We start from the raw sequence: 16,862 nt of genomic DNA, 5'->3' as shown, positions 1-16,862 counted from the left end.
GAGCATTTTTAACTTTTCATTACAACATATTAGTCAGTACAGATGGCAAGATGGTATGCATGAGAGCCTCCTGGGTACAATACGCAAATCCCAGTTGGAATGTTTCCAACAGGATGTAAACCATGGTCCACAAGGCTGTACTTTAAAAAACATATTACTTAGCACACTGCCAACAAATGTCAACACAAAAACACAGTGGTGTAATGACTTCACTCTCTAAAAGAAATGTACTGGCACATAAGTTTTTCTTAAAAAAGTAAAACCGAGTAAAGAAGTGTAATCATAGCATAAAAAGTATTTATTCAATATTGAAAAAACTCATATACCAAATGAAATTCAAATTCTTCATAAAAACATTGTAGCATATTAAAATTTATAGAGAATTCTTAAAATATACAATATGTACAGTAGCCAAAGTCCTAGAGAAGTTGATGCAGAAAATTCTATAATTAGTGATTTGGACATTTCAGTAACTCTGCGGTTTCTTCAAACCTGCAATACAACAAATAAATCATACTAAGTAAAAAAAAAATTCATAATGAGGCATAGGTTTAAGTGGCTGAAATTAGGCTTTTAACCTAAAATAAATTTCAGTATTTTTCTTATTTAAAGGTATAAACAGTAATTAAGTATATACTATGGCCAGAGGGGAGAAATAGCAACCAAAGTGAATTATGAGTCTTTAATTCTTAAGCCCAAGTTATTTTAATACTTATCAAATTTCAAAAATGATATAGTTCATTAAAGTAGTAGACTTCATAATAATCTTACACAATATCTTCATATTTCCTTTTAATTGCTCTTTAATACCCATTGGTAGTTTCACATTTGTACAAGAAACAAGTATCATTTTTAGTATTGTTTTACCAATAACTGTCTGAAAGACTGGCAATACTCTAATAATATTTAAAATGTCTCCAAACCAACCAGCGACATATATTAAATATTTTACTACATTAGTTATCAAAAGTACATAATACCCTTGATTAACTTTCAACCACAAATATCTTTGCACTGCTTAATCCCACAATTAATTCCATTAACAATGTTTTACATCACTTGTTGGAAACCAAAACAGTGACTCATCTCACAAACACGTAACTGTAGGTGGATTTATTACCCACTGGAGTCCTGAAGGGAATCCCACACCTGATTGAGAGACCTTTAAGGTTTGAAACACACATGCACTTTCCATATATACTGTAATCCTATACAATTCCCTATAGAGAAATGAATTTCTGTTGCCCCTTTCTGTTACTTACATTTTTTTCATCCTTTCCATTTTCTGGATTGTTGTTTCCTTTAATTTAAAAAGCAACAAATTTAGGCAATTCCTCAAAGTAAACCATCATCAAAGATGGACCATGAACATATAAAACACATTCTAAAACATTGCATTAAGTACTATTTACTTATCATAAAGAATTTTTACGAGAGATTAAGATTTACAGTTCCACTATTTTTTCTTGCCAATGGCATCTACAACTAAATCTAATGCTTGCTTGTTCTGACCTTAGAAAGGAAATCATCTAAGCAGTTGCCAGTTTTCTTACCTCTGAATTCTCTTTCAAACCACAGTAACTACCAGCTGAGGTTCTGGGAGTTGAATCTGATGACACTGTATTATAGCCAGAGGATAAAGGAATACTTGTTTGCCTCTCCTTTTTGCTTTTTCCATCTGTGGAGAAATTTATTTTTAGGTTACCTTTTCCTTTCACCGTGGAGTCATATCTAAAAATTTCATGTATATATTGAAGAAAAACAGACATTTTAATATGAAATGACTATTGGTGTAGACCCAGATAAATTTCTATTATTCTTTTAAGATAATGACTTAGACATAGAGATCTAGATGTTCAAAACAGGCCAATAAAAATGACCAAAAGGTACTATTACCTTTATCACAGCAGTCAATTGAATAAATAGGCAAGTTCACAATTTTTAAGTATAAGCTACTGACTCAGGTACATAGTTTTCTTTAAGTGGTGGTAACTATTACTAACACTGACTGTACTTTTTGAAAATCAAGAAACATTGTATCCTAAATATGCATGGAAAAAAAAAGGGGGGGTTTACAGATTTTTTTTTTCCTAAAGAACTGAACAACTTTCCAGTTCCTGTATGCCGATACCATTCATTCAATAAACGATGGTAAAGTTTTCCTAAAACTCAATCAATTATAAAACATCATAAATAAGACAGGCTGCTATTAATATTAAATCCAGCCCTATGTTTTAGTCAAGATACATATGGCTCCAAAATCAAGGCAAAAAAAAAAAAAAGACACCCATTTAAGCTAGTATACATACGACAGTTTACTATAAGCCTACACAGACAACCTCACTTAGGAAAAAGTTTTACCACCTGAGGACAGAAACAACTAGACTTTTACTTTCATCTCAAAGGGAGAAAGGCTCTTTTGTCTACTTCTATTACTTACTTACTCCATTCCTCTGCTTGTTTATCAACATGAATTTGAACAAAATGGCCACCCCATTCCAGGCTCAACATCATTTGACTGACTTAGTATCCTAATTCTAAATCCCCAAGGGAGAGACAATGATCTGGCTCAACACCTTTTGGATTAGTATTCCCTGGGTTGGGTGTCTACTTTTGATCCAGTTGGGTCGAAATCACATGGTAGATTAGCTACTCCCAGGTCTTTTAGCAGGGGCTGCTGGCAATAGGTAATTTCAAGTAATAACTTGACACTAGGCAGGAACTCTATCTACCACTCCCTACTCTTGGGTTATTTTCTATGAATAGAGAGAAGTGTCCTTGAAAGGGCACTTCTGAATTAAGCTGTTCAAAAATAGGTGGGTTTGAGTCCAAGGACAGGAAATAAAGAGTGGGAAGACAGAGTAGAAGGTGAAGGAATGGCTCTGTCTGCTCTGTTTTCTGGGGCCTAGCCTTGCAGGTATCTATCTAGCCTTCAAGGGTGTACCTCATGATGAGAGAAACATGGTATTAGGCAGGCTAGGGGGCTATTCAGAGAGCCATATACAGCACTCCAGAGATTACAAGGGCATATACTGAACACCAGCCATATGTGATAGCCAGATCAGCTAAGTGTGTATTACTTTCTGTGACGATTTTTCCTATTGCGTTCCTGAGCCTCTAGTAGAGTCTTCCTTGTACAAAGGTAATGGTTTCTTAGCTGTGCTATGGGAGATTTGAGAAAAGACTGGTAACTAAGCTCAGGCTAGAAAGCAAAGGGGAGAGTAGTGGCCCCAAAGGGGAGTTTCAGAGTCACCACTAATAGACTTCCGTGAAGAAAGCTGAACTCTAAGATCTAGATTTTCTAGCCAACTCTCGCCACATGACCATTAAGCTTTCACTGCCAACTTTGGAGAATTATGACCTGACTGCATTAAGAGAACTAGTTAGGTCCTTTGCCATTTAACTATACAGGTATCTCCCACTTTGTCAGTTTTCAAATTATGCACTTTGCTTTTAACAAAAGACCCATATTAGTATCTATTTGCTAACCAAAAGAAATCAAGGAGGATGTTGACTTTTATGAATAAAGGTGAAAAATGAAAATAGTGTTCAGCATTTGTTTTGCAGCAAGTCATTATAGTGGCCTCACACCCTGAGCAGCGAGAGTGGCCCCGCCAAGCGGCTTCCCTGGGAGCTACACTCAGCGGCTCAGCACCAGGCCTCCAGAGCTCTGAACTGCTCCTGTGAGCAACTGTGCTTTATCACAATTTAACTGTGCTTCCGTTAGCAAGATGTGTCCTTAGGTATCAGAAAAGTCTAAGAGAAGTCATTTTGGGGTCTGGGAATGGTTAAAGAATTTTTATATAAATTAGTGGTAACTGTTTCTTTGTTTTATGCCATTTAGGCTTATGAAAGTTTTCACAGTAATGCTCTTCTGATAGCAGGGAAACCTGTAATTTATAAACTAGTACTTCCCAATCACGGAAAAAATTATGTCCAACTGATTTCTGGATATTTTGTCTTAAGTATATCATACACAATTTAATATTTTCAAAAGTGAACTCATTATTTTTTCCCAAGCCTTCTCTTTAATTCTCTATTTTATTAAGGATTTTATTATTAATTTAATAAATTATATTAAATCATATTATTTAATATTAATCATTAATTCAATAAATTGTATTATAAATTGATTTTTATTATTTTATTATTAATAATGCTCTACTTTATTAAAGTAACAATTAGTTACTTTGATAGTTACTTGTATAACCAGCCATACAAGTCAAACATAAGTGATCAGTCTTGACTTTTTCCTCCTCCTTCACCACTTCTACTTCAATCAGCAATCAAGGCCTATCAATTCTAACAGCTAAATAAATTACTTCCTCTTTATTCTATCATAGCCTTGGTAGACACCCCCATTATTCTGAAATAAAGATAAATGAAAGACCCTTCAAATTACTCTCCTTCCCAGTGTTACTTTCCTGTAATGAATCACTATTCTGTTTTAAGATGATTTTTTCCCTGAAACAAATCTGATCATTATTAGCTTTGTTAAAAATCTACACATAAACATGATTTTGTCTTTCTACTCTTCTGCTTCAGTTTCCTTCATATACCCACATATACCCTTCCTTCTAGTCATACTGGAACCACACTCTTGTGATATCATAACTTTATTTTCTTGGGAGGAAAAAGGCACACACACACACACAAAAACCCAAAGGAAAAACAGAAAGAGCCTCAGTGTCATGGCCTATCTAGTAATTAACAACTAGATCACTGCATCCCCTCCTGAACATAATAAATTTCACAGAAAATGAACATCATCTGAGGTTACTTCATTACCGTGATGAAACAAAATAAGACTGCTGTCACGTATGAATATAGACAAGGACAGAATGTAAGTAAACACACAAAATGACCAGCTATAGTGCACTCCCACTGAAAATTTCAGCTCTTTTTTTCATTCATTATCAGTCATCAAACTGTTCCTGTTTCCTGACAACACCCAAACTAGAAGAACCCTTGGCTTCTTTAAACTGTCTCCAAAATCACCCCCACATAAGCCCAATCCATAATAAAAACCTCTTCTCACTGATTTTTACCAAGACAGAGAGATGCCTACAGCCATGGACACACTATTTCTGATAAAAGGGAAGCAAATCAGGAATTTCACAAAACCATTCCCAACCTAATAATAAAATCAGCTTAGTGAATTATTGCTCTCAACTTCTGAGATATGCTTCCATGTAGCATATATATGTAAGGCGCAAAGTATAAGAATTTATATATAAGTTTGACTATTTTAATTGATCACATTTGGATTATAAGCTTTGAGACCACACATTTACCTTGTTCATAATCTATAACCCATTTCAGATGTGGCCTGTCTGCCCATCAGTCTAAGTTACAGCACAGTGGCTTAAACTTGTATATATTTTAACTAAATGGGCTAAAGCTATGTTCTGTAATAACATTAATAAAATTATAACATGAAAATGCAAAAGCAAAATCAGAAAAGGCAAGGTTTGTCTTTTTTAAAGATTTTATTTATTTGTCAGAAAGTACAAGCAGGAGCAGCAGCAGATAGAGGGAGAAGCAGGTTCCTTCCTCGCTGAGCAAGGAGACCCATGCAGGATTTGATCCCAGCAACCTGGGATCACAACCTGAGCCGCTTAACCAACTAAGTTACCATGCCAGGAAAAGGCAAGGTTTTGCAAATAGCAGGCATTCAGGATTCTTTCACTATATAAAAAATTGAGCTCTATTATATACAGATATTGGAGATAGAAATACGGGCCTATTTTCTGCCTGCTAGACAGAATACAAGGTTAAGATCTTCATTTCAAGGACCTCACAGTTAAGCTTTGGAATTTTTTTTTTTTTTTTAAAGATTTTATTTATTTATTTGACGGAGCAAGATCACAGTAGGCAGAGAGGCAGACAGGGAGAGAGAGAGAGAGGGAAGCAGGCTCCCTGCTGAGCAGAGAGCCCGATGCGGGACTCGATCCCAGGATCTTGAGATCATGACCTGAGCCGAAGGCAGTGGCTTAACCCACTGAGCCACCCAGGCGCCCAGCTTTGGAATTTTTTGAATAAATGAATGACAAATGCAAAGAGGAAATATTTTACCAAATCTGAAATGTGTAGTCTAATAAATTTAGTGCCCAAACCACTATGTCATATAAGATATGTAAGCTGGCATTTTTTAGCAGTGCTTGGCTTCAGTAGTCTGTAAGCTCAATACTGTTTTTGTTCTAGCGGTGCCACAGTTTCTAAAAAATAAGGCTTGGGAATATAAAAATTATCAAACACCTATGTAAATCATCCTCCTGAAAACTCCTTGCCATACCACCAATACCACTGTCATAACATTAGAACTTACCAGGACTCAGAATATCCATGTCGTTACTAGATTCGTAGTCTTCATTCATTTCACTGAAGTCTATATATTCATTATTCTAGAATAATAAAGATTAGTATTTAGAATAAAATGGAGAGAAAAATGTACTCGTTTTATATTCTTGCTGTTAAGCATAGATATAAAGATGACATGATGAATGTTTAAACATTTTTAACTGAACCAGAAATTGAAATCCTAAGTAAATAAAAAAACAAATTTCTTAGATTTGATAAGACCATGGCAAATTTGGTTAACCATTTCTATGAAATTTATAATTTGATCAGAGTAAATGAATAAAAACAGGAAGTCATGATTTTAATTTTTCCTGTCCATTTTTTCTTTTCCCCATAAAAATAGGCCATTTAGGCTATTAAAGAATATAATCTCAAGCTTCTCATAAAAATCAAACATTAGGGCGCCTGGATGGCTCAATGGGTTAAGGCTCTGCCTTCGGCTCAGGTCATGGTCTCAGGGTCCTGGGATCGAGTCCCATATCGGGCTCTCTGCTCGGAGGAGAGCCTGCTTCCCCGCTCTCTCTCTGCCTGCTTCTCTGCCTACTTGTAATTTCTCTCTCTGTGTGTCAAATAAATAAATAAATAAAATCTTTAAAAAGAAAATCAAACATTATCCTACCTTATTTTAAATGCTTAGAGCTGTTCAAGTATTAATAGCTCTGAAAGCAGAAGCTAGAGAGTCTTGCTAGGTTATCTTAGTTGATAAAGAGAAAAACAATAACCACAACAGCAACAAAATAGGCTGTATCTAAACAGAGCCTCATTTCAACTAAGTATCCACTACCTTAATATTATCATAATTAGCTTTTCTAAAAAGAATACACACTTTACAATGAATGAAAACTTAATTGTATCTGAGATCCTAGAAATGTTAAGGAAAGAAAATACCTTTTTAGACAGAAGCATTTCTGTTTCAAGAAGAGTGATACGACTTAGAAGATTAGTCCACGTTTTTTCATTTACCATCACTTTTCCTTTCATTTTTTCTTCTAAAGAGTCTAATCTACTCTCTACCAAAGTCAGTTTCTGAAGCTTTTCTTGGCATTCAACAAGCATAGTCTGTAGTGCAGTAATCTCAGGATTGATTTGAACATCCTAAAATGAATAGAGGTTAAAAATTATACTACACCAACTAAAATTCCCTTAAAATTCAATGTATCCCATTTTTCAGTGCACTGTGTTATCTCAGTAGTTAACAGGCAGTATAGTGTGAGAATTGAGTGCTATCTGGAGAGACAGAATGCTCGGACACTGAAACTACCTCATCTGAGGTGTATGACCTTGGGGTCTCAATTTCCTTATATATGTTGAAACAAACAAACAAACAAACAAACAAAAAACAACCCAGTACCTACTTTATGCGGTTCCTGTGAGGATTAAATTAATTTGCATGAAGCTCTTAGAACAATACCTGGTGGTATGAGAAAACTGTCACAAACTTTTTTGTAATAGCCCCTAGCACAAAGCTAAGAGGGAGTGACAAAGAAATGACAGTGTATTAAGACTATTTAGTTTGCTACAAAAAGGAATTAAGCTTCATGACCCTGTGTTAATTTTTATAAGGGACAACTGTCTACTGTGATGTAGAGAAGTTATAAGAAAGAGAAGAAAGAAAAGTTTAAGCAGGAGCAGTGCAGATTAGACACTATAATAGACACACACACAGACACTATAATAGAGTCTGTGACAATAAAGTAATAGGAAAGGTATTCTTAGAGTGAGAGAGGGATGGTGAGGGCCCAAAAAGGAAAATGAAATGGCATGAGTATACTAGTTTCTCCATTCATTAAGGACAGGCATAGATAAACAGAGAACCCTCACTGTACAAAGTAGTATATTACAGTCTCTCACCAGACTGTAAATTCCCTGAATCAGTAAATTCTTACCCGTAACACCTGGTCCAGTACCCTAAACATAAGCAGCAAATAGTATCTGTTGATCCTATACAGTACACTTATTTATTCTTAAATAATGGTAAAAGGTGTTATATTATGATTCGTGACTCAAAAGGTTAGAGGCATTCCAAAGTTTAGATGCTGAAGTTATCATGTACATCAAAGTAAGAAATCCTTGCATCTGTTAAAGAAGAACAAAATTCTTACTTGTTGTTCAGACTTGATTTCAGGGAACTTTACTTCAGGAATCTCTATTTCAGTAGTCTTTAAGTTACACACATCAAATGTTTCACTAACATCTGTTACTGTACTTATCGTATCTTCAGGAATGTTAACACCATCTTCGTTATACAGGTGACGGATCACCACAGCTTTTTTCTGCATAAAGGAAAATACGTCAGAGCTGCTTCAATGGTTTCCTCATAAAGTTATTTTAAACATAGACATAATAACTTTTCAGAAGAAATATCTTTCTTCCCTTTAAGATTTACCAAAGTTTAAATAACATATTAAGGTATATATCAAACACTATTGATTAAACTGTTATTACTATTACTAATATTTTGTGTGATGAAATTGTGGTCCTGATTTTTAAAGCATTCTTACAGACCAGAAAAACTGAAATACCTATTCAATGATGCCTGGGATTTGACTCATATTGTTTCAGATTTGGGGGGAAAGATGCTAGAAAAGTGGTTACAATAAAGATGAAACAAGATTAAGGACGGGCTGGGACCCCTCAGTAGTTCAGGTAGTTAAGAGTCTGCCTTTTGGGGCACCTGGGTGGCTCAGTGGGTTAAAACCTCTGCCTTCGGCTCAGGTTATGATCCTAGGGTCCTGGGATTGAGCCCCACATGGGGCTCTCAGCTTAGCAGGAAGTCTGCTTCCTCCTCTCTCTCACTCTGCCTGCCTTTCTGCCTACTTGTGATCTCTGTCTGTCAAATAAATAAATAAAATCTTTAAAAAAAAAAAATAGAGTCTGCCTTCAGCTCGGGTCATGATCCCAGGGTCCTGGGATCAAGTCTCACAACAGGCTCCTTGCTCAGCAGGGAGTCTATTTCCCCCTCTGCCTGCTACTCCCCCTGTTCCTGCTCTCTAACAAATAAATAAAATCTTTAAAAAAAAAAAAAATTAAGGAGGGGTTGATCAACTTCTAATAGTGGGAATAGGTAATTTTTAAAAGATTATTTATTCATTTATTTGACAGAGAGAGAAAGAGAGCAAGCAGGGTGAGTAGCAAGCAGAGGGAGAAAGAGAAGCAGGCTTTCTGCTAAGCAGGAAGCCCGATGTGGGGCTCAATCCCAGGACTTGGGATCATGACCCAAGCCCAAGGCAGATGCTTAACCAACTGACCTACCTAGGCTCCCTGGGAATGAGTACTTTTATGAATGTTTGGAACATCCCATAATAGGTTGCCACATAATTTACATATAAATAATCAAGAACTGGCTCCGTGAAGAGGACCATTGCAATTTTTTTTCTAATAAACAAGCCAGAAAATATTAGACCTTCATCTAATAATTCAAACTTAATAATGACAAAGAGAAAGTCCTAAGAATAAGGCATGAGGTCAAACTACGCACTCACACAAGCCTTTTCTGCCTACTTCCTCTACTACAGACAGACTGCATATGCACCACAAAGATGTCATATAATGTACGATAGAATTCACAAATCATACTCTATAGAGAAGATACTGGGAAAAGAAACCATTTGCTTTAGTACTGACTCAATCTCTACCCATAAGGTAGTGACTCAAACTTTTCTAAGTTGGAAAGATTATTTATTTCCAACTTTTCTAAGTTGGAATACTTTTAAAATTTACTCAAATTTCTGTTAATTAAAGATCTGGGGCACTGATTAAATTTTGATTAATAGGGAGACCTGGGTGGCTTGGTTAAGCGGCTGCCTTTGGCTCAGGTCATGATCCCAGGGTGCTGGGATCGAGCCCTGCATCGGGTTCCCTGCTCGTCAGGGAGCCTGCTTCTCCCTCTGCCTCTGCCTGCCACTCTGCCTTCTTGTGCATCCCCCACCTCTGACAAATAAATAAATAAATAATCTTTCTAAATAATTAAATAAATAAATAATTTTTATTAATGACAAAAAATACTTTGTTCTAAGAAAACTAAAATAAACTTAATGCCTTTACGTTTTGCACCTTATTGGGGCAATTTAGATCATTACTCAGCCCCAAAACTGAAATAGAAGATTGAAAAATATATTTAGTTTGATCAGCTCATACTTAGTAAGTGCTTACAATGTCTGTGCTAAGCACAGGAAGGTTACAAAAAAAGCTGTATAATAAAATTCCTGTTCATATAAATTCTAGTTGGGGAGGGACACTATGTATATAAACCATTTAGAAATTAGAAAATAAAATCATATAAAACTAACAAGAGTTATATAAGTTAGAGATTCAAGTTTACAAGAAGTATGGGCACTTATTCAGAAACAATGTGTCTTTTAATTCCTTTTCTTATTGCTCTTTTACATGTTGCAAAATGGTTATATTTTATCTCAGCCAGAAGCTATTCATTTCTTTGACCTAATTACACCTTGATTATTTGATATTCTATCCTTCAATTTCAGAAATGGTTTGCCCAAAGTGAAAGACAGCTGAAAATATACTAATTGTTATAAAGTAATATTTTGGCCTTAATGTCTCTTGGAGATAGAAAAGCTATCTCTAAAGGCATTAGATTCATTCATCCACTAGTGCTCGAAGGAGACAAGAGTAGGTTATTTATTAACAACAACAACAAAAAATGTTCAAAAACCTAACCCAAAACCAGATTATATGTGTAGGGACTATCAATCACTGGATAATATATACCCCTGGTATAAAAATATGAACATATGCAAATGAATCATCATAACCTATCACTATAAGTAATGGTATGCTCTTCAAACATTCCCATGTTTTCAAAAAACTAGATAATAATTAAGAGTACATGTCAAGACCACATAACATAGCCTTCCCAAATCACTGTTATTCTACCTGGGCAATGAGACAGAAGTAAGCATTCGAAACATAAAGAGAAACATTCATCAATTTTACAACTCTAATCTCTTAAAATGTGAAGACTGTCCTCTGGATAATATGGTATACATTGTTAAAAACCTTTTACTATATCTGATTATTTTTTAAAGATTTTATTTATCTGTTTGACAGAGAGAGAGATCACAAGTAGGCAGAGAGGCAGGCAGAGAGAGAGAGGGAGAACCAGGCCCCCACCGAGCAGAGAGCCCAATGAGGGGCTTGATCCCAGGACCCTGAGACCATGACCTAAGCTGAAGGCAAAGGCTTAACCCACAGAGCCACCCAGGCGCCCCTGACTAAAATGTTTTACTAGGCTAGCTACTAGTCAGAAAAGTGAAACTCGTACACTGATTAATTAGGTAGATAATTCTTAGCACCGACACATTTTCTTCTATTTTCCTACCTTTCCTGAAGTCATAAACCTGCCAGTGATGTCAATGCCAACAGGTTCTGTAGATGTCTTCTCAGTGCTTGAAGAAGGTTCTGACTTAACAGAACTGACTTTCTTTCTCTGTTGTGAGGGAATCTTAAAAAAAAATAAAATATTAAAGACTTTATGTGAAAGCTGACATATATTTAAATTATATTATTTAAATTTTCATATATGAAATACAGCTGCCAAATGATAAGAAACTAATGAGACATACATGTCTTTTGAAAACTAAGATGTGAAGAAAATGTGTTGTCAGAACAGTTAGCTTAGGACTAGTAGCTCAAAGTCACAAATGTGTAAAAACAGGTAACCAGTATTTAAAGCAAACATTCAGGTGTACGGTTATCCAGTAACTGTACATCTGTGTTAGTTTGCTATCTAGGGTACTGACTTCATACATTAAAATACTGGGCTACTTGGAGTAAGTTAAAATCAATTAACAAAATTACCTTCTCAAGACTACTCAATTCCTTGTGCTTTTTCATCACGCAATTCAAAATATCACAAACAATCTGAATTTTCCATTCTGCAAATCCACACTGGAGAAACTGCTTTTTTGTCAAGATTGGTTTATAATTAAATTGATCACGAAGAAGCTATAAAGAGGGAATAGACCAAAATCCAAAAATCATAAATGGCCACCCAGTCAGGAATGTAATAACACCTTTGAGAGGAAAAGAAGGACCAAGCCATTAGATTAAGGGTATTAAAGAGATTCATAGGGGTGATATGTGTGAGTCATAGGTAGGAGATAGGTATTTACATAGGAAACAGCTAGTTAGGAATTAGCAGAGAATAGATGACTGTCTAGGCAGATGAAAAAATATAGACAATGATCAAAAAGTTCAAATAGCCTCATTGGTACTAGAAAACTCCTTAACTTACTAGATAATAAAGAATAATACCATACGGATGTCACAAAAATCATAATTTAATTCCTCCACAACATGGTCAGTGGGTCTCTGTGTTTCAATGTCTCGTTTGTAAAGTAAAAGAAATAGACTAGACCAACATTTTTCAAAGCCTACATTGTAGAACGCTAGAATTTCTTAGAAGTGCCTCTTAGGTTTCCATGGAAGCTTGCTGGGGTTAGAGTCAAAGACAGGGAAGACTAAAAAGAGACTCTACACATAAAAGGTACCATTTCATCAAATGCAATTCATTATTTATAAAAAATTAGATTTGATAAATGGGTTTTATTATTTTAACAGAAGTGAGAAAACCAGTGCTTGAGTAAAAATTAATGATAATATGGAGGTATTTTTTAATCGTGAGATTAAGTTCAGTGTACATACAGTATAAATATAGATACTGGACTAGGTATAAGACATACTCCCAGACATCAGTGAACATAAAATCTCAAAGCTGTAGTTTCCTCTTACTAATTATGGTAATTACAATTCTATAAACTACAAATTTTACTCAATAAAGTCACATTTCTAAATTCTGCCGATATGCCAAATTTTACTAAAATTCTGATATAAAAAGAGCAAATGGTAACCAATGACAAGTTTTTACCAACTGCCACTTATTAGATTATAAAACATAATGGGACTTAAATTATCTTGATTATAATAGGGACTGCGTCTAAATGAGAAATACATATCAAAATACTGTCAAATAGATGTGGTTCACATATAATTAAGGGGTTATAAAACATTACTCTTAAAAAAAAATCATTCAATGACTTCTGAAAGAATTATTTCATAAACTAAAAAATACCTTATAGACGGTATCTATAAAGCGCAAGTCATTCTTCGCTATGAGCTCTATATTGGATTCCATCAGAAGTTCTGCTACATAAGGTGAATATGAGGTAAGGGAATAGCTGATGATGGGCAAAGATGCTGCAGTATCTCCCTTTACCAAACTGTTCAGGAGAAAAGGGAAGGATATTTAATGAGCATAATACCACAAACTCAGATAAGAAAGGGAATATAAAATATGGTGTCAATAATTTGTAAATTAACACTACAGCCAAATAATTAGGAGATACACAAAACCCTTTAGATTCCATCTCCTACTCTAACTCACTATAGCCAAGTTACTATGAAATAAGTTCATTTACTTAAACAGTTAACTCTTTAGTAATAGTATAGTCTATATACCACAGTATTTGAGTTTCCAAAGCTTAGCCTTACTTGATCAGTCCATTTTCTCTAATTAAACAAATATACCACTTGAATATACTTGCAAACACTTGTTATATTACCTCATTTGCTCTTTATAATAAACCTGCAAGGGTAAAATATTATGAATTCTACGTTACAGAGGGTAAACAGGGCTGGAAAAAGCATCTACTGTAACTCGGCCGATTAGTTTGCAATCCTCCACTTGTATCAAGCTCAGCAGAAATCTGTGCCTTGGTAGAGTATGCTAATTTCTCCAGCCTAGAAAGGTATCCCATCCTTCTTGGCCTGTTATTCCCTCTTATGAACTATTTGGCAGATCTCAAGCCTCCCAGAGAGCCACCCTCAATTTTCTGATCCACACTGATATCTCACAGAATGAGTCCCAGGGCATTCAGTGTCTGATGCCTTATGCTCTGTCTTGTACTCTTTTCCACTTGTCTACATGTGGACCTTATTTTCTCAATGTGAAGTACCTTCACTGATTCTCCCACAACAAAGCAAGGAGGTATTTCTTCAATTAGCCAGTTATATGTGTTCGACTGAAGTAAAAATGCACTTATAAAAAACATTCGTTTTCCACAAAATTCAAGACATACATAAATTTCCCCATCCTCACCTGAAACTTTTTTAAAAGGCAGAGAACAAGTATACAATGATAAAATAACATTTTATTTTTCAGGACAAATATAATTGTTTCTTTTACACTTATGCATATGATAATACTCTACCCAATGAGAAAACTATTCTAGCAACCTTGGAAAATAGGAAATGAAAATAATACTTTTGAACAGCAAAATCTGTCCATTTTATGCACATTATGACTAGAAGACAGCCAGGGTCTACATTTAATACCACTTGTTTTAATTCAAAAATCTTGATTATCTAGTTTCTAGGGAATTTGATTAGAAATAGTAATAAACAGTTATTATAAACTAGTAGACTAACAAACAGGAGATGCTGAGAAAAAGGTTAAAAATGAGTAAGAAGAATCAGGGAGTCAAGATGGCGGAGAAGTAGCAAGCTGAGACTGCTTCAGCTAGCCGGAGATCAGCTAGATAGCTTATCTAAAGATTGCAAACACCTGAAAATCCATCGGCAGATCGAAGAGAAGAAGAACAGCAATTCTGGAAACAGAAAAACAACCACTTTCTGAAAGGTAGGACCGGCGGAGAAGTGAATCCAAAGCGACGGGAAGATAGACCCCGGGGGGAGGGGCCGGCTCCCGGCAAGCGGCGGAGCAACCGCGCACAAAATCAGGACTTTTAAAAGTCTGTTCCGCTGAGGGACATCGCTCCAGAGGCTAAACCGGGGCGAAGCCCACGCGGGGTCAGCGTGGCCTCAGGTCCCGCAGGGTCACAGAAGGATCGGGGGTGTCTGAGTGTCGCAGAGCTTGCGGGTATTGGAAGGGGAAAGCCGGCTACAGAGACAGAGCTGACAGTAAGCTCGCAGCTCCGTGTTACCTTGAACCGGTCGCAGGCTCGGTGAGCTCGGAGCGCGGCCGGAGGTCAGGCAGACGGGAGTAACTGGGCGCTGTTCTCTGAGGGCGCACTGAGGAGTGGGGCCCTGGGCTCTCGGCTCCTCCGGGCCGGAGACCAGGAGGCCGCCATTTGTATTCCCGTCCTCCGGAACTCTACGGAAAGCGCTCAGGGAACAAAAGCTCCTGAAAGCAAACCCGAGCGGATTACTCACCCCGGCCCCGGGTAAGGGCGGTGTAATTCCGCCTGGGGCAAAGACACTTGAGAATCACTACAACAGGCCCCTCCCCCAGAAGATCAACAAGAAATCCAGCCGAGACCAAGTTCACCTACCAAGGAGTGCGGTTTAAATACCAAGGAGAGCAGCAGAATTCCAGAGGAGGAGAAAGCAAAGCACGGAACTCATGGCTTTTTTCCTGTGATTTTTTTTTTTTTAGTCTTGCAGTTAATTTAATTTTTTCTTTTTCATTTTTTTTTTTTCTCGCCTTCGGGTAAAATTTTTTTTTAACTGTTACCTTTTTCTTTTTTAACGATTTTTTACTAGTTTATCTAATATATATATATATATATATTTTACATTTTTCTTAGGTGTTTTCTTTTTTTAAAAATTCTTTTCTTTTCTTTTTTTTTTTTTTTTTTTTTTTTTTTTTTTTTTTTTTTTTTTTTTCTTTTTTTTTTTTTTTTTTTTTTTTTTTTCTTTCTTTCTTTCCTTTTTGAACCTCTTTTTATCCCCTTTCTCCCCACTCACGATTTTGGATCTCTTCTAATTTGGTTAAAGCATATTTTCCTGGGGTTGTTTGCCACCCTTTTAATATTTTACTTGCCCCTTCATTTACTCTTATCTGGACAAAATGACAAGACGTAAAAATTCAACACAAAAAAAAGAACAAGAGGCAGTACCGAAGGCTAGGGACCTAATCAATACAGACATCGGTAATATGTCAGATCTAGAGTTCAGAATGACAATTCTCAAGGTTCTAGCCGGGCTCGAAAAAGGCATGGAAGATATTAGAGAAACCCTCTCGAGAGATATAAAAGCCCTTTCTGGAGAAATAAAAGAACTAAAATCTAACCAAGGTGAAATCAAAAAAGCTATTAATGAGGTGCAATCAAAAATGGAGGCTCTAACTGCTAGGATAAATGAGGCAGAAGAAAGAATTAGTGATATAGAAGACCAAATGACAGAGAATAAAGAAGCTGAGCAAAAGAGGGACAAACAGCTACTGGACCACGAGGGGAGAATTCGAGAGATAAGTGACACCATAAGACGAAACAACATTAGAATAATTGGGATTCCAGAAGAAGAAGAAAGTGAGAGGGGAGCAGAAGGTATACTGGAGAGAATTATTGGGGAGAATTTCCCCAATATGGCAAAGGGAACGAGCATCAAAATACAGGAGGTTCAGAGAATGCCCCTCAAAATCAATAAGAATAGGCCCACACCCCCGTCACCTAATAGTAAAATTTACAAGTCTCAATGACAAAGAAAAAATCCTGAAAGCAGCCCGGGAAAAGAAGTCTGTAACA

At 36.1% G+C, this 16,862-nt stretch overlaps 1 protein-coding gene across 5 annotated transcripts in view; it reads right to left on the bottom strand.

Moving 5' to 3' along the window:
• Positions 1 to 275: 275 nt before the first annotated feature.
• Positions 276 to 16,862, bottom strand: part of CEP44 (centrosomal protein 44) — a 30,152-nt gene continuing 13,565 nt past the window's right edge. For 4 of the 5 annotated variants that reach the window (XM_013063296.2, XM_013063293.2, XM_004766095.3 and 1 more), the window contains 9 exons: positions 13,451 to 13,598; positions 12,178 to 12,324; positions 11,699 to 11,821; positions 8,463 to 8,633; positions 7,249 to 7,455; positions 6,329 to 6,404; positions 1,554 to 1,678; positions 1,263 to 1,300; positions 276 to 492 (listed from right to left, as the gene is read on the bottom strand). In XM_013063296.2, coding sequence (XP_012918750.1) covers positions 450 to 492; positions 1,263 to 1,300; positions 1,554 to 1,678; positions 6,329 to 6,404; positions 7,249 to 7,455; positions 8,463 to 8,633; positions 11,699 to 11,821; positions 12,178 to 12,324; positions 13,451 to 13,598 — 1,078 coding nt within the window. In that variant the 3' untranslated portion in view covers positions 276 to 449. The remainder of the gene's footprint in view (positions 493 to 1,262; positions 1,301 to 1,553; positions 1,679 to 6,328; positions 6,405 to 7,248; positions 7,456 to 8,462; positions 8,634 to 11,698; positions 11,822 to 12,177; positions 12,325 to 13,450; positions 13,599 to 16,862) is intronic. The other variant, XM_013063294.2, reaches the window with a different exon arrangement.

Source organism: Mustela putorius, unplaced genomic scaffold (genome assembly GCF_011764305.1).
Source record: "Mustela putorius furo isolate JIRA1106 unplaced genomic scaffold, ASM1176430v1.1 tig00000682_pilon_pilon_pilon, whole genome shotgun sequence".
Lineage (NCBI taxonomy): Eukaryota > Metazoa > Chordata > Mammalia > Carnivora > Mustelidae > Mustela > Mustela putorius.
Note: the sequence above shows the minus strand (reverse complement) of the source record. Positions and strands in the feature narration are given on the sequence as shown.